Raw genomic sequence first — 26,407 nt, forward strand, 5'->3', positions numbered from 1 at the left:
TGTTTTTGTTATCCATTATTACTCGGCTGAAGACAGTCACCTACAACTGCCTACGTGACAACAGTAGTTGGTTTTCCATTGCCTGCCAATCTCTAGCGTTGAGCCAATGTTTACGAATGTTTCAAGGACAAAAAAAAACATAGCGGGCAGCTTAGCGGGCAGATGTTGAGGACGGCAACGCACCACCAAGGTAAAGAAAAAAAAAGAAAAGAAAAGAAAAGAAAAAAAAGCCTTCGCTGCTGAACGTTCCGATGCCCTTCATCCTTTAGTCAGAACCTCGGTGCCGCGGTATGCAAGCCCAGCCTCGACTTGGAGGTATTCGCCTGCTTGCATGTTTAGGAGGTCGGCAAACAACGATGGCTTTTATATGTGCCCAGGTGACGGAAACTGCGCCCACACTGGTAGCAGGAGTAAGGAGTCGCACCGCTGTGAATGCGCATGTGCGTGTACAGATTGCCCAGCTCTTTAAAGCGACGTCCGCATTGCGCACACTCGTAGGGACTCTCGCCGGTGTGAACGCGCTGATGTCTCTTGAGGCCCGAGAGAACGGGGAAGCCTTTACCACACTGCGGACAGGGGAAGGGGCTCTGGGCGCCTGCATGGCCCAGCCGGTGGCTCTTAAGCCGGGCCGCGTGGCGGAAACGCTCCCCACATTCAGGACAAACAAAGGGTTTCTCACCCGTGTGAATACGCTGGTGCTGCCGCAGGTTACCCAGGTAGTTGAAATGTCGGCCGCAGTCGCCACATTCGTAGCCGCCTTCCACTTTCTTCTCCCGAGCACCCCGTCCGACACCTCCCACCCTCGAGCCGTGCCCCACGTCTACCCTCCTGCTCCCCTCTCCGCCGGACGTGGACTGCAACGCCGGGGAGCTTTCATCTGGGTGCATAAGCTTCAAATGCTCCTCCAAAAATGAGCCGTCAGGACAGAAAACCCCACAGAGAGCACAAATGTATGTCTGAGAAGCAAACTGCTGGCCTGAGGAAAGATAAGAAACAGAGAGAGAGAGAGAGAGAGAGAGAGAGAGAGAGAGAGAGAGAGAGAGAGAGTTATAAAAAACTAAGAGAGATGGATTATGAGTTAAGAGACATGTCACGATACCATCATATAAAGTGGAATTACCTTTGTTAGAACTACTACAGAGCCTGACAATCACTGAAGTTTATGACTGCCCAAGAAGCTAAAGAATTTGTCACAATACACATTTCTTGCCTGGATCATGACCCAGGACTCAGAAGACCCTTGGCCTTTAGTAAAGACAAATTTCATACTTTGCTCCTATGGTAATCCTATTTTAAAAATAATTACGAAACCTCAGATCGCTCTTTCAATAGTGAATTAACTAACCCCAAACAGCAAACAGTGGCTGTGCTTGTTCTATTTCAGTAATCTCAGTTAATCTGTAGGAGTCTTTGAACTGGCAAAGTCTTTGAACTGTAGAGAAAACATGCTGGGAAGAGCTTACTGACAGGAATGAAGTAGGAGGCTATTTCGAGCCCAGGTCTTGTCACCCACTAATTTGAGAGGTACAAAACTGTACAGGGGCAGTTAAATGAGTTTATACATCAGGATATGACCTGTAGCAGTGAACCACTTAATCAACCAATTCATTGAGTCAAAGAACTAATGCTTTACTGAAGAACTGATTGTTTATTGTTTCTCCCCCATTCGTATACATTCAAAATATCATTATCTAATTATTTTCTGCAGTCATTACAGCCACGCAAAATAAAATCAGTGCTACATTTAAATTGCATGCTGATGAAACGTATCCAGAGACAGAATAATGAAAGACGTTTAAAATGAGAGCAGTGATTCTTAGACACAGGACAAAGTCAGTGCGCGAAACCTTTCAGGGCATGTCTGGAATAGTAATGTTTGAATGTTTTTCCGTGTGAGCTGCGCAACGTCAAATTAATGAACACATATGTAAACATGCAGGGAAAAAGATTTATTTATTCTAACAATTCAAGTAATTCTGAAGTTATGAAGCAATGACAACTGTAAAAAAAACTGTACAAGATGTACAAATATCTTATTAATCATACACATGTTTAAACAGGAATATTTAGAAGGTTAAGCAAACATAATCCCTTAAACATGTTAAAAAGCCTTTCATAGAACATTAACGTTTGAGATGTAACATTTTATAAATGTATCCACCAGATTTCAACTCTGACACATAATTTCATTTTTCACCTTTTTCATCCTGTCGCTGCTGTGAGACACAGCTGTGCCAAGTAATGCCAATGTATGCAGAATCTAAGGCAGGGGTCTCAAACTCCGGTCCTGGAGGGCCGGGGTCCTGCTGATTTTTGTTTTCACCTCTTAGTTACCTGTTGATTTTCACCTTGAAAACAGGTGTGGACACTCTTCAGCCAATCAGAGATTCTATTTAGTTGATCTACAAGAAAAACAGCAGGACCCCGGACCTCCAGGACCAGAGTTTGAGACCCCTGATCTAAGGTCTCCTTCATGTGTGAATGTTTCTGTACTTGCTTGGTATAGACTACAGAGTCAGTTAACTAAGTGAGGAGGAAAAAGGTGAAGAAGGACTGACAGGTAAAGTGACAGTCATACAGTACTGTGACATCCCCAGCTGCCCTCTTAAAGGCACAAAGCCCAATTTTCACTGTAACACTATCCGTGGAAATTGGTTTGAGAAATCCTCACTGAAACAAGTCTCTGCTGACTCTGACTTAGAAAGCACTGCTAAACCTGTGCTGAACCAGCTCTCTCTCATGGAGATAACCACTGGTGGTTTGCTGTGGCTGTCTTCAGTCTACACTTCCGCTTGGCTTCTCTCCATATTCTTCGTTTCACCATCTGCTCTCTCTCAGTGAGTTCGTGAACGCTCTTCTTTTTTCCTCTCAATCTGTCCTGCCTCCATTTCTCTCTCTCTCTCTCTAAATACTGCTGCCTTCTCACAGGGTCAGCATCCCTCCGCGCACGGTACTGTCTCTGCCTCTCTGCTGCTGCTGTCACTGGCCTCCTGAAATCTGGATGAATTGAAATTAAATTTATACAACTACTCTACACGCACTTAGACAACATTCATTTTAATATCATTGGTTTCATTCAATTTGGATGAAACTATGTTTTTGGTGTCTCACCCATGGCCATCATGCATTAACGTCAAAGCTGTTACAAAAGAGCATTAAGGCTGGCGATAACAGGGTTGACTATTAACGCGCTAACTCTGCCATAGCTAGCCATGCAGTGAAGCACATGTCACAGCAGCTCATACACTCATCTAAGATTTTAATAACATTTTCATACATCTTTGGATTTCACTAAAGATTACACTCTTTTCAACACAATTTAAGTGCAACAGGGGTGAGCTCTGTTTGCCCCCCTGTGTCGCATGTAGAAAAACAAGTTTAAAAAGGTGAGAAGGAAAGAACTAACTTGCCCCTCTTTGCATTTTGTTCTTGTTTATAATGATGTGATCCAAGTCTGCAATTTCTTATAGTCCCCCCCCCCCCCCCCCCCCCCCCCCTCCATAACAGGGTTATCAGGGAATTGGAGGACAGTTTAAATTTTTATTGAATTTTTTTTCCCTCAGTTTACAGCTATGATTATTATTTTTAAATGTGTTTCTAAAAGATTATCATTTTACCAGTGTTTTCATTTTTTAAGTAGCAATTTGATTTTAGTACTGTGAGTTGTTTTCTTGGATTAAGCGAAGGGACATTTCATTTTGCTAGATTTGTGACTTCTGAAAATGTTTTTAATATCTAAAACAGACATTAGGATCACAAATGTTGTGTATTCGACGAACAAATGCATCTACAAATTTTTGGTGCTTTTTTAATGTATTTGTAAACTATGACTGTTTAATTCTTTAAAATGTCAAAGTGAAAAAAATGTCCTTAAATGCTGAAATGATCCATACCACCTTAGTTATAGAAAACTGACCAGCCCTAAGAGCCCTGATCATTCAGCAAGACCAAGTGATCGATGGGCAAGTCCACTAAACATTTAATTAAGTCACATGATATGGACCTGCCTCTGACTGGCACACTAACTAACTGACTAACACCTCCTTCCCTCCCAGTCACAAACTGCTTCCCCTAGATTGCTTACCTGGGGTTGTCCCATTTTCACTACCATCCCCTGGGCTACTCTCATTCTGGGCAGGAGAACCCTGTGGGACAAGTGGGAACTTTGGTGGATGCATGTCTGAGGACTGAGCCATGTCACTGTTTTCCTCCTCTTCCCCTTCATCTTGATCAGCCATGCCTGAGGATGGGGCGCTCTCGGATTTTGGCTCGACTTGGACTCCTGCGCAAAGAAAGCCATTTAACTTAAGTTTGGTTCAACTTGGACACTTGAACAAAGAATGCCAGTTAATATAGTTTGAGTCGACTTGGACACCTAGTCAAGGGAGGCCACTTAACATAGTATGAAAGCGTGTAAATAGCAAACATAAACCTAAAATCCCTCTCTGCTGAACAAGTTTAGGATAATGAAATGAAAAAAAATCACAAATTAGGAGCAAGCCTTACGTATAACATAACATAACGTACAACATATGTGGCTACTTTACGCACCCTTAAACTCTGAGTTTAACTCCACGCCTGTCATCCAGTCGTAATCGTAAATCCGTTTGCTACCTGACGGTAACATATTGAAGATATCTTCAGAAGTTGAATCCGTTTCGCCTTCTCCGGAGCCCCCGGCACTCACCCCGCTGTCCATCCAGAGGTTGAGAGATGCGTGAGGCTGCGGGTCGTGACCAGAGTCCTTATAGCAGTTAAAGGCCTGATTATTCTGGTCATTCTCCGCTTCGCTACCACCCCGCGAGTTCTTGTCTTTCATCAAATAATCACAAATCGCGTTGATGTTCTCTTTTTTAACGACGGGGATACCCTGCTTCGTTTTCTTTTGATCATGGTTGTGTTTCTGTCCCGGATGATACTCCGATTTCCTGGGTAGACCTGAAGGCTCCGAGAGCAAGCCTGAGTTGGCATCTTTTCCCTCTTTCTCTACCACCTCCAGTCTTGCTTTGAGAAGTTCGATTTCATCTGTTTTCTCTCTAAGCTCTGCTTTAAGTACCCTGATTCGAACACTGACAATATTTCGTATTTCGGATAGTGCCGACTCAAGTACCACTGTTATGTTTCTACCAAGATGCTCAGTTATTTCGTTTACCGAGCACACCAGCTCCTCGTCGGGCTCGAATTCGGAGAATTCATCCTCGTCTCTCGTGGCAGATCCCGTCGTATCCATGAAAATGATTTGTGGGACGGAGAATGGCCCGATGACTGTTAAGCAACTATGAATCTTATGATAAATAAATTTTCAGAACACGAAGCTTTTTCAGGAGATACCGTCTGTTTTCAACAATTGACTTGCACAAGCACCAACAAGTTCAGAGGTAAACGTTGTGAAAAGTGAGTCGGTTTATGAGCAGCGCCCTCTGTCTTGACCTCCGGTAACTGACCCGTATGGAATGTGTTATGCCGAACTCGTTAACCTAATCGATGGCTCAGGGGTACTCAACAGGTGGACTCTGGACCGAATCCGGACCCAAATACAATTTAATCCGGACCAAGACCTAAATCGGCACGCTAATTTAACTGTCATCTCGGTGGGTTTTTAATATCACACAGCCGCACACAATGATTCTGCGCAGTTTCTTTGTTTGTTTGTTTGTTTTGTTACGTTTTTAAGAGATTCCGCGCTGTTTACTCTTCCTCAAAGCACTTCATTTGCATGTTCACGTTTCGTCTTCTATCAGGTCAAATCACAGCAGTTGTAACAGCATCACTGTGACAACGTTACAGTCTACACTCAAATCAGATAGCTGGTCAATTTATCAACCAGTCATTTGTCATCAGCATTAGCACGCTAGTTTGCAGATGTAAGCATTCATGCTGAAAAAGTAAAAATGACGTGTTCAGAATTGTCCAATACCAAAAAAAGAAAGGTTAAAAGTGAAACCCGGGCGTTTAAGACTGTGTGACCCCCCCCCCCGCAGGGGAAGCATGAAACTAATGTGTTAAATTTGTGATGAGACGGTGGCCATTGTGGAGAATGGCAATGTTAGGTACCACTGTGACACCAACCATGTACATTTTGAACAAAATTATCCCCAGAGCACAGAGGTAAGAACCATAAAACCAAACCAGCCAAAATCATCATATCAAGGTACAAGCAGCATAATAGTTAAATCAGTGACACATCAGGAGTGGGCAATGGAGGCCTCATCAAGAGTGGCATGGATGGGGTAAACACAAGAAACTTTTCTGTGATGCTGAAATAATCAAGGAATGTATGAAGTTATGGATGTCATGCTTGAGGGAAAACAGAAAGATGAATTATACAGAAAGTAAACCAAATACCCTGTTCAGATTCCACTGCAGCAAGACGAACTGAAATACTTAATACTGAAGGCTTGCTTGAACAACTTAGCGCTGCTATTAAAAAGGCAAAATTCATTTCACTGGCTGTGGATGAATCAACAGACAACACAGACAATGCACAGCTGATTGTCTTTGTTAGATTTTTTGATGAAGAAAAAAGGGGAATTTGTGAAGATGCTTTGGGCTGCCTCACAAACCTCCATGGACACACAAGAATTGTAGCGTTGTTGCTTAAAAACAGTGTAGTAGGATTAAATCAACCGCACTGTTCTCTCTGACTAACCTGTTCTCCTCTGTCTATGATAACTAATCATAATCAATGCATCTATGCACTACATTCTTTATTTGCTTTATTAAGTCCTGATACCCCACTAATGTTCTCCTTTTCTCATCTTCTGTGTGTGACTCATATGCTTGAGTATGGGTGCCATGTGTGAGTGTGAGTGTCTTCCTCCCAGGTGTGCCACACTCCCCTCCGTCCTCTTCATTCCTCCCTGTCAGCCTCCTCCTGATTGCCATCCCCTTGTCCTGCTTTTGTTATCTTTATTTTGTCTGCTAGTGTGATTTCTTTTGCATTATGATTGTATTAGCCTACTTGTAATTGCCCACTGTGTCGGCACCCATTGCACACCTGTCTGGCCAGGAAGGGGTCCCCTCTCTCTGTGGTCCCTCTCAAGATTTCTTCCATTTTTTCCCTGTTACATCTGGGTTTTGGGGGAGTTTTTTCTTGCCTGCTATGAGGACTAAGTCAGGGGGTACTGTCCTGTTTTGTTTGTTGTGGGCATGTAAAGCCCTTTGAGACTTTAAATAGTGATATTGGGCTCTAAATAAACTTGAAACTTGCGGCTGCTGAGCGACAGGGGGACAGACCTGAAGCATGTTGTGTCCATTGCTACTGATGGAGCTCCATCCATGACTGGGAGAGGGAGGGGATTAGTGCCATGCTTGAAAGCTCACATCCCTGACCTGATAGCATGCCACTGCATAAGTCAGTCTTGGAGAGAGGTACTCAGAAGTCATGACAACAACAGTGATGAGACTTGTGAACTATTTCAAAGCGCCGTCTACACTGCAGCAATCGCTTCATTCCTGACGTAGGTCTGTGCAATTTTTGATGATTTGCTCCTTCACAACAATGTCAGGTGGCTCAGCAAAGGTAGGAAAGTTTTTGGGCCATTTGGAAAGAGCTGCAAATGTTTCTGTTGGATCAAAAGAGTACAAAAGCTAAACAGCTAAACAAAGAGAAAATGGAGGCTGTTGCATTTCTGACTGATATCCCATTTCAGTGACCTAAATTTCAAGCTCCAGGGCAGAAGCAACACAATGTGCAACCTCATGTCAGCAGTCCGTTCTTTCCAGAGGAAGCTGGAGGAATTCAAATGTGATATACAGGGGGGCCTGCTTCACTTCCCAAAACTTTTGGAATAAACCAAAGGGAAACATCACCATCATAATCATGTTGAATCCTGGAGAGTAGGGATGTGCAGAGAGCCCAGTATTTGTATTTGTATCTGTATTTGTTGAGGCAGCAAAATTATTTATATTTGTATTCAAATAAAGTGGAAAAGGCATAACAATCCTGTTTTTGGTTTTGTTACACTTCTAATTTTAGGATATTAAAGTGTTAATATGAGTGTTCTTCATTAAACTATTATAGTAATTATGAACACTTAAATGTAATATTGGTTTATGGTTTTCATAAACCCAGCAATAAACATGTATAACCATAAACATCATTGAAAAGAAAATCATTTTAAAACTAACATTCAGTTCCTAATCCACACTCAAACCAATAAACTAAACTCTAAATTAACAAATGCCTATGTGAACATTGTGAACCCCACCACCACCCGCACTAACTGGGGGACACTGAACAGATGGAATAGTAATCTGCACTGCCAGAGCTAATGTAGGCTAATCTCCTTCCCCCAGTCAAACAATCTCCACCTCACATATTGCAGGTCCAACAGGAAAACAAAAGACAAGTAACATTATAATAAAGTAACTACCTCAGCAAACCAATTAAGGAAAAAAAAAACCCCTGATCAAAAACAAAATAGTGGCGTAACAGTGTACTACGTTTCGACTATATTTTAATCAGGCTGCACCGCTCCTTCTCAGTCTGTGCTCTCTCTCCCCTCCACTCTCCTATTTTATTCCTGTCACGTCAGCTCAAGCAGGCGAAGCACAAATACCCACCGCGTCCACAGTTATGAGGAACACCAGCTTTTGACATGTTTTTTTTTGCTTCCCAGAAAAAACAAATAATTTTTAAAATATTCATACGAAATAAAAATTTGTCAAAACCCACTGTTTGTGCTTTGCCGAATACCAGATTCGGATTTGGCTCCGCTCCTACTGGAGAAGCTGACTGAAAATTTCAAAACTCACTTTGAAAACTTCTCCCTAGGAAGAGAAGTTCTACTGTGCATTGAAAATCCATTTCTTGTCAGAAATATTGCAGAATTCTCAATGGAGGCACAAAATATCTGCTGATGGGCTGGTGTTGCTTGTCTGCAAACTGAGCTGATTGAGCTCCATGAAAACCTTGTTTTGCAGGAAGCTCATTGTGACCCTGTCACTCTCTGGACTAAGATGGTTACTGCAGCAAGTACTCCTCTCCTGCAGAAGATGGCCCTTCAAATTATTACCATGTTTCCCTCAACATACTGTTGTCAATCAGCATTTACAATGGTGAAGACCTCATACCACAGCAGACTGACTACTGAAAACACTTTCATCAGAGTCTCCTCCTGGCCCTCGCACTTTTTGTGCCAAAGTTTAAACAATTGCTTGCAGAAAAAAGGTGTAATTTCTCCCATTCTCTGGAAAATCTGTACTGCTGTCTCCAATGTCCACCTTTTGTTGAAGCCTCTTAAAATTCACATTAACAGCTATGACCAAAATTTAGTCTTTAAAAGGATGAACCGAGCAGTCAAACACAATGCTTGTGTTTAATACACCATGGTATTGCTCATTTGCCCACAAACTTTGTTTAGGCATGTTTGCGAATTTTCAGGTAGGCCAAATGAGCTTCAGAAACTTCTGGATGAACTAGTTTACAGAGCTGAACATATATGCTACATACATACGCTACTCATAGTTAAGTTAAGCATTAATACATTATCATAATATGTTATTAATCTTCAGCACTTTATCCCTTCATTTGTACCTTATTTATAACCAGACCCTCAGTCAGTACTCCCACTTATCCATTCACTACTCTTACTGTTTATTCATCTTAACCGCTGTGTTCATGTACCTGTTGTCATTTGTATTTTAATGTGTCTGGCTGCTATGACGATTTAATTCCCTCTGGGGAAGTAAAGTCAACTATCTATCTATCTGTCTATCTAGGCAATATGGTAGCGCAGTAAGCGCTCGCCTTAAAATGCAAATACTTTACACGTGTTGTGCTGAGTTTCAGTTTGAGTTGTAGACTCAGACTGTTCGATTTGGACAACTATTAGGCAGCCTGTGGCCTAGAGGTCAGGGAATCAAGCTTGTGACCAAAAGGTCGCCGGTTCAGTTCGCGGGACCAGCAGGAAACATCCACGGCTGAGGTGCCCTTGAGCAAGGCACCTAACCCCCAACTGCTCTCCGGGCGCAGGTGTGCTGCCCACTGCCCCTGTGCTTGGTGTGTGTGTGTTCACTACCGGTGTGTAAGGATGGGTTAAATGCAGAGGATAAATTCACTGCTCACTGTTCACAGTGCGTGTGTGCAATCATAGGATTCTTATCTATCTATCTACCTAATACATTCACAGGTAACCATGATGTTACTTAGAGTATAATTTTTCTTGTATTTTTACTTGTATGTTTGTTCAGTATATGATGGAGTATTTCTGTGGTGTTTTCCAAAATAACATTCATTATAAATCCTGGATATTGCCATTTGTGAACAATAATATGAGCTTGCGAGCATAGTTTCCTTTTTATATTGTCCCCCTGTCTGCAGTAACACTACAATTCCTTCTGATCTCAATTCAGTTAAGGTCGAGACCTTAGTCACAAGACACAATTACACTGTGAATGTTTGCTTACTGAAGACATGTAGTTGCATGTTAGGTTCCAGATTAATATAAAATTCATCAATGTGAAATGGTTATAAAAGAGACCTTCATCTGGAGCTTTCCTCTTCTTTCCTCTCGATAGGACATGGTCTCTCTCAGTGGACACTGATTCACTGTTGTCTACACACACACACATACATTACTTTCTACTGTCTAACAACCAAATGTGATTATTTTTATATATATGTCAGAAACATCTATTGGCAGTTCAGAAGAACTTTGGAAATACAGAAAAAAAAAGCACCACAATCATCATTTAAATGTTGATGATATTTCTGTACTGATATTTTCTTAAGCAACTTTCACCTTCTCTAGTTCATGCTTTCTGCTGCCTAACTTGCTACTAGGCTGTTGACATTATACTGCTAAGAAAGGTTCAAAGATAAAACGTATATTTGAATCATTGAGTGTCATGAATAGCTGAAATTGAATAGGGTTTGAGTGCAAAAATAATGTTTAAACTAAACTTTGTCAGTCTCTCAATTTGAATTGTGCTCTATGTTTTCTTTCTGGAATATTTTAAATTTTGTATCCCATTAATAACATTGATCTGTTCATCATATGTGTAGTGTCACAGGCATAAAACATAAAAGTTCTTGGTTAGGCCTACATTCAGAAAGACTCAATATTTTTTTAATCTCTCTCTTTTGCTTACCTGTGTGGTTCTCATTTGGAGGCACCTCATCAAAAATGATTTTCTTGACAGTTTCAGTGTCCTCTTCTGGCTTTCTCAGAGTGGCAGTAGTCATAGACTGATTATCAAAACCCCAAGCAGCAGTGGCACTTGACCCTTTCAGATTGGGGCCATCTTGCTGCTCATAACCTGTGGTTTCAAAGTCCAGCTCCTTTTCTGGAAGAGGGTCCATCAAGGAAAGCTCCTCTGACCTTAGAGGGCAGAATATTCTAGATGTCCTTGTCATAGTCCCTGTCTCAGTTAACTCGTCACGGCTTGTGTCAGAGGCTCGACCTGACCGGGTCAATATAGCATCCAACTGGTCGTAAAACCTCATGATCCTACGAGGGTCTCCAATGTCAGCCTTTCCCCTCTGAAGAGAGCGGTAGATGTACTTCAGGTTTTTGTATTTGGTCCGACATTGTTTCCAGTCCCTCTCCACTCCTAGCTGAAGAAGACGTTTTGAGATCTGCACAAAAATGCCCTTGTTACGGGTTGAGCTTTCCAACTGCTGTTGGATTTCTTCTTCAGACCAGATCTGAATCAGAGCTGCCATCTCTTCCTCGCTCCAGTTACGTACCGAGTCGTAAACTGTGATCACGTTGAGCTGATCACTTGTGACTGCGTCCACTGCTACTGAATGAGGACCTGAGATGAGACAGACGCAGCGTTGGAGACTTTATCACAACACTGTCCTATCTTCTCTTTCACTTACTCCACCAATGACATAACATGGATCACTCAGAGCTCTTTTCCAAGGACAGTACAGATCTATAAAAATACTGAATCAATGATAACAGCATAGCAGCATCAAGATCCATTCTGCTTTTTACCATAAGATATTCAACTGTTTGATCAGTTGATGCTAGAAGAGTGAAAGCCTTACATATGTCTTGAACCAAAGGAGATGAAGGCTGATTCACAGCGTCCCTGCCAGGGCTCTGTCTGAAAAACTATAAACTATAAAACTCCTTTGTTCATATTTTATTGACTTCTTTAATTCTATACATCTAAAAAGCAAATGTAGACACAGATAATTATTCTTTTACCATATTCTACAGAGTCTGTACGTTAAATTGGACTTACCAGCTTCATTGGAATCATTATGGTTAACATCGGATTTCACTGTTTCTGTTTCCACTTCCGACAGGTTTTCATCTAAAAAGAGAAATAGTGACCAGACTAAATAATGCTATATAAAAATGCTCAAATCCACTCTGACATGCTTCAAAACACTTAATAACGCAATCCTTGTCTTGACTTTAAATTCTTACCATCTTCAGTCTTAATGACCTGGCATCCTTCAGGTTCTATTTTAACAGCGCTCTGTTCTCCATCATGTCCTCCCCTTTGCATAACTTCTGGTTCCTCGACACAGTCGCTATCCTTGCCCTGGAGTATGGCATCCACCTCTTCAAAGAATTTCATGGTCCGACCCTGGCCTGGGACTCCCCGGCTGCTCTTGCAGACCTTGTACTCATACTTGAGGTTTTTGCACTTTGTGTGGCACTGTTCCCAGTCTCTGAGCACGCCGTAGTCCCGCTGCAGCCTTTGTGCCATTTCCTGGAATATGGCCTTGTTTCGGAGGGTGCTGCTCAGACGTTCCTTGACCTTACGGTCGGCCCAGATGCAGAGGAGTGCCCGGACCTCTTCGTCTGTCCAGTGTCGGCCTCCCTTAGCTCCTGTGTAAGTTATGTAAGGATGTGCCCCGCCCATCATAGTTTGGGGGCCTGCAGAGGAAGATGCATCAGTTAGTGTAGAATATTCTTCCAAGGTGTCCCTACTGTGGAAGAGTATTCCACCTTGTTGCATACTGAAATATTACTTTTGTGTGTTATATGACATCAAGACAGCTTATTGTCTTAGTTTTTGAAAAGTGTTTGAACTTATGGTGTTTAGATAATAATGAGTCATTCTCAAACAAACATGTGCCTTTGTGAGTAATGGGGTGGGTTAAGACTCTTAAATGTAAGTAAGGGTAGGGACCAGATGAGTTTTAATCTGTGTGCTCTTGGTTTACACTGAAGTCGATGCGTTGTTTAGGTTTCAGTGGGAAAGGCCTACAAATTAGCAAGAAAATCCCAGACAATGCAGTATCTAGTAAAGATATTATTATTAAAACTGGACAGCCATTATTGTCATTCTACACTGAAGACCATGTTGCATTGCAGCACAACCTGTTGGTGGGTGGATGATCAAGATCAGTTACAACTGAATTACGACTAGAAATCACATTCAGGCTGCCATCACATGTCAAAGTCAAAATGTTCTTGTTTCTGTCATGACGCTAACCTCAACAAAACTGAACTAAAACAGCAGTAGATATAAATTGGAATTTGGAAGAAAATCTGCAGGTTCTCTCGCTCAGATCGGTACAAAATAGGCAATTTTAGATTGTAATTTGTACAGCTAAAAGACATTTAAAATGTCCATAACTTATTTTCATAATAATTTAGCTTTAGAAACTCAGAAAACAAAGTGAAGTTGGGGAGCCAGGTGTAGTTAATACTACCAGCATTTACCAGCATAGTAAGCAATCTGGTTGTGAAATTTACAAAGGGAGAGTTTCTGATGTAACACAGATCATTCAGTTTAAAACTGAAGCATTCAACCTGAATTGAAATGACTTGTTATTTACTTATTGTCTGTTGTCTGTTGGCAGTGACTTCTCAAAGTGGCGCTGCGGCTGTGTGGCTGTTCACTGCTCTGGGTGTGTGTGTGCTCACTACTCCTGGTGTGTGTGTGTGTGTGTGTGTGTGTGTGTGTGTTCACTACTTAGATGGGTTAAATTGCAGAGGCCACATTTGCCACTGGGATTAATAAAGTTTCTAAAAAATTAAAAAATAATAATAATAATACTGACTAGGTATCATTTTTGATTGATTGAAGTCTATGGTAAGGAGTCACATATATTTTTTTACTAATCCAAGAAATCTTGAAAATCATGCTTATTCAATCTTTGTAAAACAGATTTTAAGATGTATTCCTTTGAAAGCAAGTGTTTTGTGTGTTAGTTGGCTGTATCATGCCAAGCATAGTATTTCAGCTCCCTCGAGAGGCTTTGCCTCATGTTTTTGTGTTTAATGTTTTAGTTACATTATGCAAGAAGCCAGTTTTCAGTTGATCTACTAGATAAAGTCTGTATATTTCGCTTTGTCTCTCTAACACACACACACACACACTCTACAATGTTGACTCCTAGATAATGGCTCTACTGAGTAAACTGACTTAAGCCATTGTTGCAGTCACCTACTTTTCTTCTTCATTCCTCACCCTGTGTTTTTTGGTTTGTGTGTGTGTGTGTGAGAGAGAGAGAGAGAGAGTATATATGCACACACACACACACAAGCTGAACTAAGCTAACTAGTCCAGAGGTCTTTGTTACCTTCCTGAGGATTGGTCAGAGTAGATGGTTGTTCTTCATTATTCTCCCAGGTTGACTCCTCTTCCACATCAAATGGCCCTTTGGTTGTTCTCATGTCCTCCATATCTGTTGTTTCTTGTTTTATGACATGACATGTCCCTGGCAGTTCGGGCATCCAGTTTTGTAGACCCATGGCCTTACACTGTGTTTGGCAATCTTTCCAGTCACGGCACACCCCAATCTCTCTTAGTCGGCCTGCAATGCCCTCAAACTTGGCCCTACCATCAACCTCTCCCCATGCTGCTCTTTCCCTCCACACAGAGAGCAGAGCTTTTACTTCCTCTTCCTTCCATAATCTTACCACTCCTCCATTCCCATTCTCATCTACCATGTTTATTTGCAGCTCTGTTTTAGACTCCATGGTTTTAAGCTGCCCTGGAAATCGCTTCTGTTGTTTTCTCCTCTGCTACTCTCCCCACACCCCTCCCCCTCCTCTCTCAGCTTAGTTCCCTAGGCAACCAGACGGTTGAGCCAGTGAGGGGTGTCACGTGACTGAGAACAGCCTTACTACTGGCTTAAGCTGTGTGATGTGGGGGAGGGGTATAAGGTAATCTGAGAAGTGGCTTGGCGAATGAGCGGTAGCCGCAGCATGAACCCCTCCAAATAAGGCAACTGAAGGAGACTCAGATGAATTTGTCTGTGTGCTGAGAAATTAAGAGGATTTTCCAGACTCCAGTCTTTTCCAGTCTTCCCCTCTCTCTCCTCTCCCTCTCGCCCTCTCTCTCTGCTTCTCTCTCTCTCTCTCTCTCTCTCTCTCTCTCTCTTCTGTGTGTGTCTCTCTCTCTGCTTCTCTCTCTCTCTCTCTCTCTCTTCTGTGTGTGTCTCTCTCTCTGCTTCTCTGTCAGTCTGTGGAAATGGAAATGGAAATGATCATCTTACAAACCTGTATATTTTTTCCCTCTGATCCATAGTGTCGTAACAAATGCACAGTGAGGAGTTTGGTTTCATTTCAATGTGTCTGAGAGGGAGAGAAGCGGGAGTGAGAATGGAGGAGGGGAGATGAAGACAAACAGATTAGCAGCATGTCTACATAAGAATCCCTACAGGAACGCTCAAACCATATGTCTGTGTTTGTCTTGAAGGTCATAAAAAATGCTTTATTGTACTAATTTTACATTTCATTTGTCTCTGTTACTGAACAGGACAAGAGAGGGCTGGTATAGTCACAAGTGATAGATTCAGTCCCCCCACTGACTTCACAAGAGGAAAGAGCCACACAGTTAACGATGCAAGTTCACTGTTTTAGTGGATTTGTGTCTTTATGACAGTCAGTCACAGCACAGAGCATCACTGAGAAAGAGAGGGGCTGAGAACACACATAGCTGAGTAAAACACCTGGTGCACTAGTCATTTACATTGTAACACCGTTCATATTGAAAGTGAACATCAGTACTGTCCTGGATTATGTTTTCAACAATGTATTCAGTTCAAAATGTGTAGTCATTATTTCTGTCTGGACATATAATTTTTTTTTTTTGTGAATTGAACCATTCAAAACCCTTTTTTCACACTCTTGTTATTCTTTCACGTGTCTTGTGTAGCGACAAGGTCTCTCTCTCTCTCTCTCTCTCTCTCTCTCACTCACTTACTCTCTCTCACTCTCTTTCTCAGGGCATGGGGCTGGTGAACAACGCCTTTAAGCCAGGGGACTTGCTCAAGCTTCGCCATGGTAACCTTGGCATCAGCCACACACACCAGGCATGTCAGAGCTGCAGAACTGCCAACCTTTTGTGGTAGACACTCTGCACGGCAAAACTGCAGTAGCACACAATGGAGAACTGTTTAATGCAGCTGCATTACACTAGAAGGCGGGATGTTGTTTTCACTGAAACAGCTTGAGTGCCATTGACAAAAGAAGCGATTTCAAGAGCAGTGCACTTCAAAATCTGTTATTAAATGCTGACACTTATATTTTTAGTATACTAAAATACTAAAAAGCATTTTCCATTTAGATCCTAAATATACTCATATTCAGAGCCACTGATATACAAAGTCATGGGTCGTGCAGCCGTGGCCTAAAGGTTAGAGAACTGGGCTCATGACCAGAAGGTTGCTGGTTTGATTCCCAGAGCCAACAGACAGTCCTGTGTCTGGTGTCTGCTCACTACTGGTGTGTGGGATGGGTTAAATGCAGAGGACAAATTCACTGATCATGGAGATTTACATTTTATGTTTGTGTGTGTTTCTGTTGCAGGTAATGTGTCATGGTTTGAGCCTTTCCACCAGTTCAGACAGTGAGCTGATCACTCAGCTGATGGCATTGACACTGCCCATGTAGGAGTTTGACGCTCCTGATTTGGTTGCCCAGTCGGTTACGTACCACCTGAGTCTAGGTCAAAACTTTGTCAGTTAAGTTTTTTGCCTTTAAAATCCTCTCCCTGTTACTGGTATAGTCATTGTTCATAATTAATATCTGACAAAGCAAGACAATAAAAATTAGTGTATAACATGCTTTTTAACTGAGAAAAGAAAGATATCTGGCACTATTTATTTTAAAACAGATAAACTATAAGAACCATTTTCCACTTTAGATGTTTCCCTTTTATAGACTTTGAAAGTACAATGATTTTGAGTTGAATGTTTTACCATGGTTCATTTGTGTTGCACTATTAAGAACCTTGTGGCAGAGACACCCACATCCTACTCATTACTGGTGATGCACAAAGATGTGATTTATGCGGTGAGGGACCCATATGGAAACAGACCACTCTGCATTGGGCATTTAGTCCCCATCTTCAAACTTCATGGCTAAGGTAGAGAAGAATAGAAAGGAGTGAGATGGGGCCAGAGAGAGCGTGTTGGCAGGCTCTAACCAACTGACAAATAGAAAGGGACAGAGGGCTAAATATAAAAGCTTGTTTGGTGTACTTCCCCTCCACAGTGCATGATATGTTTGATTTTCTGTCACTTCTGTCTGTTTTTTACATTGTAGCATTTCACATGCATCAAGCTCGTTTTCTTGTATTCATTCAGGAATTGGAGAAGATGACACACAAGCCTGGGTTGTATCCTCAGAATGCTGCAGTTTTCAGTCAATCGACCCAAAGTAAGACTTCAAACAGCTTTGTCTCACTGAGCACTGAACTGAGCATTCAAGCATAACATCAACAAGCCTGTCATTCAGCCAAGTCAGTGGAGAAACCAATGATATATTGAGTCATTTTGATTGCATTTCTTGAGCCAGCACAAATTAGACAGACAAAAGGGATGGAAAGTAACTGTTTTTGGACAAGGGTGTAGATATTTGATCTCCTTTTCACTTTCAGATATTACCATGAGGTGCAGTCTGGAAAAATTGTGCAGATCTCCAAGTATGGAGTGAAGACCTTTAGTGTGGTAATGCAGCCTGAGGGAGACCCCCCTACATTCTGCATATTTGAATATGTTTACTTTTCTAGACCAGATTCAATTTTTGAGGCTCAGAATATCCTATTATTATCATTTTATTATTGTTAGCTTTCATGGTTATAGCACAAATGGTGTTTTTCTACTTTGAATGATCATGAAGGAAACCTCATTGGTGTGTTAAAACTATTGAAATGATACCTACTATTTGTTTTTGTGATACAGGCCAAATGGTATATATACTGTTAGGCAGCGCTGTGGACACCAGCTGGCTATTGAGGCCCCCACTGATGCCGATGTGGTCATCACAGTACCCGAGTCTGCCACCCCTGCAGCACTGCGCTATGCACTACAGGTGAGTGTCAAAGAGACCATTTCAAGCAAACTCCTCACTCTTCCTTACCATGTTCATTCTCTGCCATTCATTATGATGTATTGCATTAATATTCTCTGATGAAAGTTTGCCTTTTAATACTGATGGTAGGTTGCATGTTTCATCTGTATTCTTGATGCCTTTGTCTTCTAAATCTGTGCTGTTTTTCTGACACTGTTCTGATTAAATCAAATTTATCTTTTGGTTTTAGTCTGGCCTGCCCTATCTAAAGGTCTTGTGTAAGAACCATTATGTCAGCAGAACCTTCATTCAACCCAATACACAGCTGCATCAGCGGGGCATGGCCAAAAAGTTTGGAGCATTGACACACAACTTTGCAGGGGAACGAGTAGTGTTCATTGCTGACTCTACTGTCAGAGGCAGCAACATATCACCCATTATTAAACTACTGAGGGAGGCAGGTGCTACTGAGTTGAGGGAAATTCTCCTGAATGTTCATGTGCTCACTCACTCAAGTCTAACTACCCTTACACTAAGCTAGCATGTGCAGTATTCCTTACAAAGTACCTGCAAAGTGTAGTAAAGTGTTTCTTTATGATTAAGGCTACAATACAGTTGTGATCTTCATACACTGAACACATGTGGTCCATGTTTGTTGCCCCTAAATGCCCTTTTGATCGTTATGCATCTGTGCTGTTTATAAGGTTGGGGATACTTGCAGTCAGCTGAGACAGACGAAGTCACTTAGATGAGTGATGGAATGTTTAAAAGGTGCATTAGAACTTACACGGAATACCATTACTGCCCGTGAGCTTGAGTGATGTTATCATCTCAAACCACTGTTTGCATTACTTGAACTTTGGGTATGTCAGTGCTGGGCACATTGATCACTTCTCAGTTTGGTTATATTACTTTTTAACCACGTAAAAATGTATCTAATTACAAACAGCCCTCTGAGGCTTGTGATAATGTCACACATTGCGACATGTCTAAAAGTTTGAGACATGAAAAGTGCCAAATAATCAAAGGGAGAAAGAATTGTACATCCCAGTTATGTTGTATGTCTTTAGGATATGCACAAAACATACACTGCATATATGTGAATCAACAATCCAAGTTAGCATTAAAAGCTCACCCACCAATAAATTCTCATTCTTTTCCTTGATGCTTTTGATGATTTATTTCTTTTGTTGAAAACATTCTATGTCTATGTTTTCACTGATTTGGAAACAGTTTCATTAAAATACAAAACTGTATTCATCTTGTCTAAATTGTATCTCGCTTTAAATTTTTAAAAAACCTTATTAATAAAGTCTCATTTTTAAACATGCATAGGACGTCCAAATTCCTATGAACTATTTACATATACGCCTCAAACATTAATTTTTTTGCAACATACCACCTTATGTATCTCAAAGCATTCAGTTTAAGTTAAAATATAATACAGTTTAAAATAAAAATGTCAAAGTGTAGGTTATTCATCCACTGAACTTGACAAATTGACTTAAATGGCTTAAGTCACAACAGGTACAGAGTAGACACTGGTTCATCAAGGCTAAAAAAACAAAACATAATACCAAATAAACCTTCATATGCACTAATTGTGTTCTGAGAAAGAACAATGTAAGAGCAATTAAAAACCTCTGAACAAACAGCAGACATTCCCTTTACCCAGCATATATCTCTTACACTGAATAAAGCATACTGTGGATACATAGGCCAGATCTGGTTTCTTGAGCTTTCCTGAGGTTTCCAGTGGCCCTCAGGAAGTTAGTGCTGAGGCATTGAAGCAGGAAGGCCCTGCTCCTGGTGCAGTGATCCTCAGACAGATCCATCATATCACAGGCCATTTCTTGGTTTGCTTGCTGCGGCTGTTGCTGCTGGAGGAGGTGCCTATGGTGTAGTGGGCTCCTGTGCCATTCCCTGGAGCCTTTGAAGGACAGTGAGGGTTCTGGCTCTGACTGCTGGGGAGTTTTCTTCACACAGGCCTGAAGAGGCATTAGAGCGAGGGCCGACAGACTGGGGGAGGTAAAGGTTGGGCTTCGGATTGGCTCCTCCAATCTTTTCTCACACAAGTGACAGGAAGAGGTAGGGTATGGAGGTGACGTGCCACAGCAGACAATGTGATGATAAAGTTTTCAGAATTCTGTGTCAATCTGACATTCAAAGAATAAAGAGACGGTGTTGGCAGGTGTTGCCTGAGACCTAGAGAATGATCACCGGCATTTTGCTGGCCTGAGGTTGGTTCTCTGGTTTTCATTCATGATGCTGGTCTCCTGATGATCAGAGTGGTGGTGCAGTAGATGTCTGGGTGATGAGAATGTCCCCTGCTGGATTGGTAAGGGGGATTTTCTGTACAGCTCAGAGCTGCTTACGCGACAAACAGGCGATGCTTGTTCGGAATACATCTGCACACTGCAAGCACGAGATGCAGAGGTATAACACTGTACCTCTGAGCTTGGTAGTCTGGGTCTGACCACGATGAGGTGAGTTGGACTGATGCCTCAGGTTTTAAAAAATGGTCCTGAGAGCTGACGGGGATGCCAACGTCCCACCTCTTCGGGTACTTAGTGAGAAGAGTTCAACTCCTTTTTTTGGGGCATGACTCTCAGATCTGGAAGGCATGAAGATACTGTAGATGGGGGACATAGGAGAGGAGTCATTGGTAGATGTGGAAGGGGGTGTGGAGGAATCCATCACAAGAACAGGATGTGACTTTTTCATTTTTTTTTCATCTCTCCCCAGTGATTTCCTATTGATAAACAATCAGTGGAAGTTCTCTAAGGACTATAGAAATAACCACTGGTTTAATGGGGTGTGTTTTTGAGACTTTTGAGTGGCGAGTGTAGGTCACTCCCACAGAGAGGAGAGGTTTTCAGGAAGGTGAAGTTAGGATTACCATGACTGGCCAAGCTTTTATAGACTGGACTCTGGCTTGTGGTGGAGGTCTCTTATAGCTTTGCTGGTCTGCAGCTGTAACTCTTGTTGCGCTTGGCTAGTCAATTAACATGTCAGTGGTAGCAGCGCTACCTCCGCAGCACAGCACCGGCGGTGTCATTGACATGTTGTCAACAGTATGCTTTGTTGATTTGGCTGAGCATGCTGGGATAGACATCTGAGAGGGTTGTGCCATGGCTGCTCGGTGTTCTCCCCAGCTCTTCATTCTCCTCCTCAGGCTGTGACAGCTCTTCCCACTGGCAGGCAAGAGATTCATTCATGGAGCTGAAGGGAAGCTGTGAATCTTCACAACCACTATATCCTACAAGTGACAAACCACAAATGAAAAATCAAATACAAAAATGAACGACTTGAGCAAAGTATTTTAAATTTTACACATCTGACATGACATCCTTTATTTATACTTGTTTTATATGTGAAAAGAGATTTCTGAACAGCTGTTGCAATCTCAATCAAATATGTAAACAGACATAGTGTGGCCGTGAAAAAGATTTTGGTCTTTGGGCAGAAATTAGTTTATGGGACTGATTTCCAGAGAAAGAACTCTTACGTTCAAGTTATTAATTTCTCTATGTTGTCACAGAAATCCGACTGATCTTGGGTGATTTCCCTCTGAAAAAGTAAAACAAATTGCAAGATTGCATGAGGCTCATCAAAAATAATAATTCTAAACATTTATATTCTTTGGTAATTGTAGCATAAATCAGTGAGAAATCTAAGACTGAGAATAAGGCAGTAATATTAAATATACCTAATGTTTTAAGATTCATTACATTATAACTCCCTGATCGTTCCCAGAATTATTCAGGTCTGTGAATGACAATGCAATTACAATCACAGGATAAGATATAAGTGAATACAAATTTTAGCAACACAGTATTTCTGTAGTTGAGGTACATTCAACAAAACATTAAGCACCAGACTGGTTGGGAAAGACTAGTTTTCCTTATCTCTATATGACTTCTCCCTGTTGGCATGATTCTACAAGATAAAATGAGATTAGGTGAGGAATACCAAATGCTATACCAACCAAAGTATCACATGTTGGTCACTCAGATGGATGTTTCTATACTAAATTGTCTGTGTCACTCTCTTGCGCATGCAGGCTTTGTCCAAATTTCCCCCTTTGTCTACTGGGCTACACGATATGTAATTAAAGGAAAATATGTTTATGGATGATGGCAGAGGGACTTTGCTCTGATTAACTCTCACTCTTGAATTATTCAAGACTCTCTATTCAAAGCACATACAGAAAAAGGTACAACTATCCTTATAAAAGTTGCACGAAAAGTTTTCATTGTTATCTTTGTTCACATTTGTCTCACCCGCAATGACTCCAGCTTCTCCTCTGCCTCCTTGGTGCCTAGTGGGTCAGCACCTACAGAACAACACTCCGATGAAACTGGTTCCACAGCCCTTTTTTCGATTTCATACAATGCAAGTTCTTAAATGTTGTTAAAATGGTGTTTATTACTCTGTTTCGGTTCAGTTGATTTAACATCATTCGTAGCTTTAGGTTGTCTGTGAGGCAATTTACCCACGCAAGAATCCCACATAGTAGTGTAGAAATCATTTATGCGCGAATCCTCTACGGTGGTATGCACTGCTATGAATCCAGGCTTATACCGTTATTTTACCTTCTGATGTTCCGCATGTCATCGTCTTCAGGCACACGCCAACCCCTGGATCATCGAGGTTCGAATACTAGTATAAAACAGAGCAGACCAAGCAAATCTCCTTAACATTTTCTTCATTTAGGTACAATTCATATTGTGAGTCTAACGGCAAGGTAAATGTAACATAACTATTTGAATCTAAATGATCCACTTAAATTATTGTTCCCTGCCGCTCACCATCTGTGCAAAGAACCATCTCCGTAAAGAACCATCTCCGAGTTATCATAGTTCCAAACTTGCGAGAAAGTAAAACATCTGACCCACCTTTCCGAAAAATACCCTCCATCGTGGCTCTGAAAACGTCTCAATTTCTTTGCAGCTACTGTTGTGCAGTTTTGATTGAAAGAAGTATCCATTGTTGTTTATACGCAAAATAATTCAGTCACAAGAATTTTAAAAGGCTTGTCGTGACAGAATAGTGCAATGTGATTGGACATTTCGCGTTTGTCGTCATGTGTATCGTCATCTTTCTGCGACAGTGCAGAATTCAGATTCTCTACTAAGTTGAAGTAGTGTATGCAATGACAATAATGAAGAGAATTTGTAAGTGTGATCAGATCGACAGCGGGTAACCGCTTATGTCTAAGACAGAGTTTCAGAAAAATTTAAATAAAGGGGTCTTCATGAATTGGTGCACGATTCATCCCTTGGATATGACAGCAGTCTGGCTGTGATGTTTCACAGCAGTACAGGAGCTAGTTCATCGCTAACATGAGGAACTGGCTTCAGCAGGGAACTGATTAACCACGCTTCTCGAGAGAACGTCATGTTGAGTGAATACACCGTAGGGTTATACTGTCAGTCGGATATGAATCTTCCTGTTTGGATCCTAGGGTACAATGCAGTAATCCAAATTGTTTTCTGATGTCAAACCTTGGATTCTGCCAATAATTCTGTAGCCACTTTTATGGTTTCTTGTTCCTCGACAAGTTCCTCGTCTAGATCTCTTATGTACAACGTATTTGGTATTTTGTTTATGATATGCATTTACAAGTGGTTCTCACCTGCAGTGTTTCTTACCCCATACACAGCATCCTTCAGTTACCTGCAGCATATGTACCCCTTAACCCTGATTCACCTCCACTACTCACCCTGAGAATTATGGAGATGTGTGATCTGACACTCTGTGGTATCGAAAGTGATTTATTTCAGGTGAAGATAGCAGGATTGTTTACTGTTAAATGAAAGGATAGTGCAGACATGCTGTAGGGACTAAAATCAGGAACTGGTACGTTTCACAGAGAACTACGTACATCTTTGATGACCAGTGCTTAAATATACATCTCGGAGAGTAGCATCATCTTTGAGAGTAGGCAAAATTCTCATTCATTGACATTGAGTTATTTATGTTGTCCACTATATTACATGTAAAACCTTTGTCGGAGCCCCTTTTGACATGTCGCTAGGCTCGCGTCATATTCTTACTGCACCCCCAAAACCAGTTATTAGCATCGCAGACAGTCATAAATCTCCACTTACAGCCTCCTCTGTAGTGCTGTAGGCAACCATGTTACAGCTCCCTTTGATCAGTGGGGTTCTGTAATGGTCTTTTTCATGTCACCTGTCCATAGCCCTGTGTGCAACATGGTCAGTACAAAAGCTCATTTTAGTGAGGATGAAGAAAGAATTATCATCACTTTAATCAAACAGTGAGGCACTTAAAGCAAAAACAACAGGAGAAACAGATCATGGCACCACTCTCCAACCCGTCATGTCTTTGACACAGAAGGGCCAGCAGAGGGAGCCATTAGCCTATGTTTTACAAACTTCTGGTACAACTGGGAATCCTCAAATAGTGAAGGTTCCACTAAAGTGTACTGTTTCCCAATATGCTACATCTCAGGTTTGCAGTCATTTGGCTTTTTGCTCTTCTCTGATTATTTACGTTCTGTCCAGTTCAACTTAGATTACAGTGTGAGCAGATGTCATATTAGTGTATAACATTTTCTTTATGATGTAATGACAGAACTGAATTGCTGTAGACTATGTTCTGTGGATCTGATTCTTCTATTTGTACAGTAACTGCGTCATACATAGTTGTGGATCACTGAAAGAGTATCGGAGTGTCTGAGTTTCAAATTATATATGGGCACAAACCATGCCATTCATATGACATAGTTACATTGCGAATAGTTTAAAAAGAACTTGATTTAAACTCACTACACAACGTATATTCAGGAGAAGAATGCACTCATTTATAAAGACAAGTTGAGAATCGTAGCTGAAGAAACTTTAATTTCTAGAGGTGGTTGGGTATTCTGCCACATTTAGCTCTCTGCTTCTGGCTGTTTGTGTGCTCCACACGGGGGTATGGTGTGCACTCTTGTGGCAGATTTTCTAGTACATCTATTCCCATTATATTTTGATGTCATCTTATATTGAATTTTTTATGGGGGGAGGCTTCGCCCCCCATATCTGTAAATTTTATGACACAATCGCTGACACATATAAGGCACAGACCTAGCAAATTTGGTGTAGAAAAAACAGTTACCATTTTGGAGTTACAGCCATGGGAACTATATGAAATTATGATTTCATGGCACAGGTGAGCTTTTGATCCACACAATTCCCAACTTATGGCAGACATCCATAAACCCCGTGCAATTTGATTAATACACCCCTGGGCCTTCAATCCCTCTCACCCCCACCATCAATTTTAGTGCAAATCAGACCTATATTTCTATGAGTTTGGCCTGGGAGAAAAAGAGAAGGAAAAATAACACAGCGAGAACAATATGCTTCCCAGCAATGCATGAATAGTAATCAACGGCAAACTGGGTTCTGAACTTTCATTTCATGGCATTAATTTTCATTGTAATTTTGGTGGGGATTACCTCCCATATGTGTCGCCTTTTTCCAGTGCTTACAGTGTGCAGCATGGGACAGAACATGAGAGAACTGATAATAAACATTTAATACTGTAGAAGACTGATAATTAACATTTAATACTGTAGAAGACTGATAATTAACATTTAATACTGTAGAGGACTAATAATAAACATTTAATACTGTAGATGACTGATAAAAACATTTAATACTGTAGAGGACTAATAATAAACATTTAATACTGTAGAAGACTGATAATTAACATTTAATACTGTAGAAGACTGATAGTTAACATTTAATACTGTAGAGGGCTAATAATAAACATTTAATACTGTAGAAGACTGATAATAAACATTTAATACTGTAGAAGACTGATAATAAACATCTGATACTGTAGAAGACTGATAATTAACATTTAACACTGTAGAAGACTGATAATAAACATTTAATACTGTAGAGGACTGATAATAAACGTTTAATACTGTGGAAGACTGATAATTAACATTTAATACTGTAGAAGACTGATAGTTAACATTTAATACTGTAGAGGGCTAATAATAAACATTTAATACTGTAGAGGACTGATAATAAACATTTGATACTGTAGAAGACTGATAATTAACATTTAACACTGTAGAAGACTGATAATAAACATTTAATACTGTAGAGGACTAATAATAAATATTTAATACTGTAGAAGACTGATAAAAAACATTTAATACTGTAGAGGAC

At 41.1% G+C, this 26,407-nt stretch overlaps 1 protein-coding gene and 1 pseudogene across 1 annotated transcript; one reads left to right on the forward strand and one right to left on the reverse strand.

Moving 5' to 3' along the window:
* Nucleotides 1-235: 235 nt before the first annotated feature.
* On the reverse strand, nt 236-5,230 carry znf16l (zinc finger protein 16 like). Its single transcript, XM_030780875.1, has 3 exons — nt 4,552-5,230; nt 4,085-4,282; nt 236-976 (listed from the first exon to the last, which is right to left on the reverse strand). The coding sequence occupies exons 1-3, from the start codon at nt 5,228-5,230 to the stop codon at nt 336-338; spliced, it is 1,518 nt and encodes a 505-aa protein (XP_030636735.1). The 3' UTR covers nt 236-335.
* Nucleotides 5,231-15,458: 10,228 nt separating this feature from the next.
* On the forward strand, nt 15,459-18,756 carry LOC115816155 (amidophosphoribosyltransferase-like; annotated as a pseudogene).
* Nucleotides 18,757-26,407: the final 7,651 nt, after the last annotated feature.

The sequence above is a fragment of the Chanos chanos genome, chromosome 7, assembly GCF_902362185.1.
Source record: "Chanos chanos chromosome 7, fChaCha1.1, whole genome shotgun sequence".
NCBI classification, from domain to species: domain Eukaryota; kingdom Metazoa; phylum Chordata; class Actinopteri; order Gonorynchiformes; family Chanidae; genus Chanos; species Chanos chanos.

Excerpts from the sequence above, each read along its gene's own strand:
- znf16l (XM_030780875.1), bottom strand. The coding sequence starts at position 5,230 with ATGGATACGACGGGATCTGCCACGAGAGACGAGGATGAATTCTCCGAA. Across the intron at positions 4,283-4,551 it reads GTTAAACTCAGAGTTTAAGG|GAGTCCAAGTCGAGCCAAAA; the intron begins GTGCGTAAAGTA and ends TTCTTTGCGCAG. Across the intron at positions 977-4,084 it reads TGAAAATGGGACAACCCCAG|GCCAGCAGTTTGCTTCTCAG; the intron begins GTAAGCAATCTA and ends ATCTTTCCTCAG.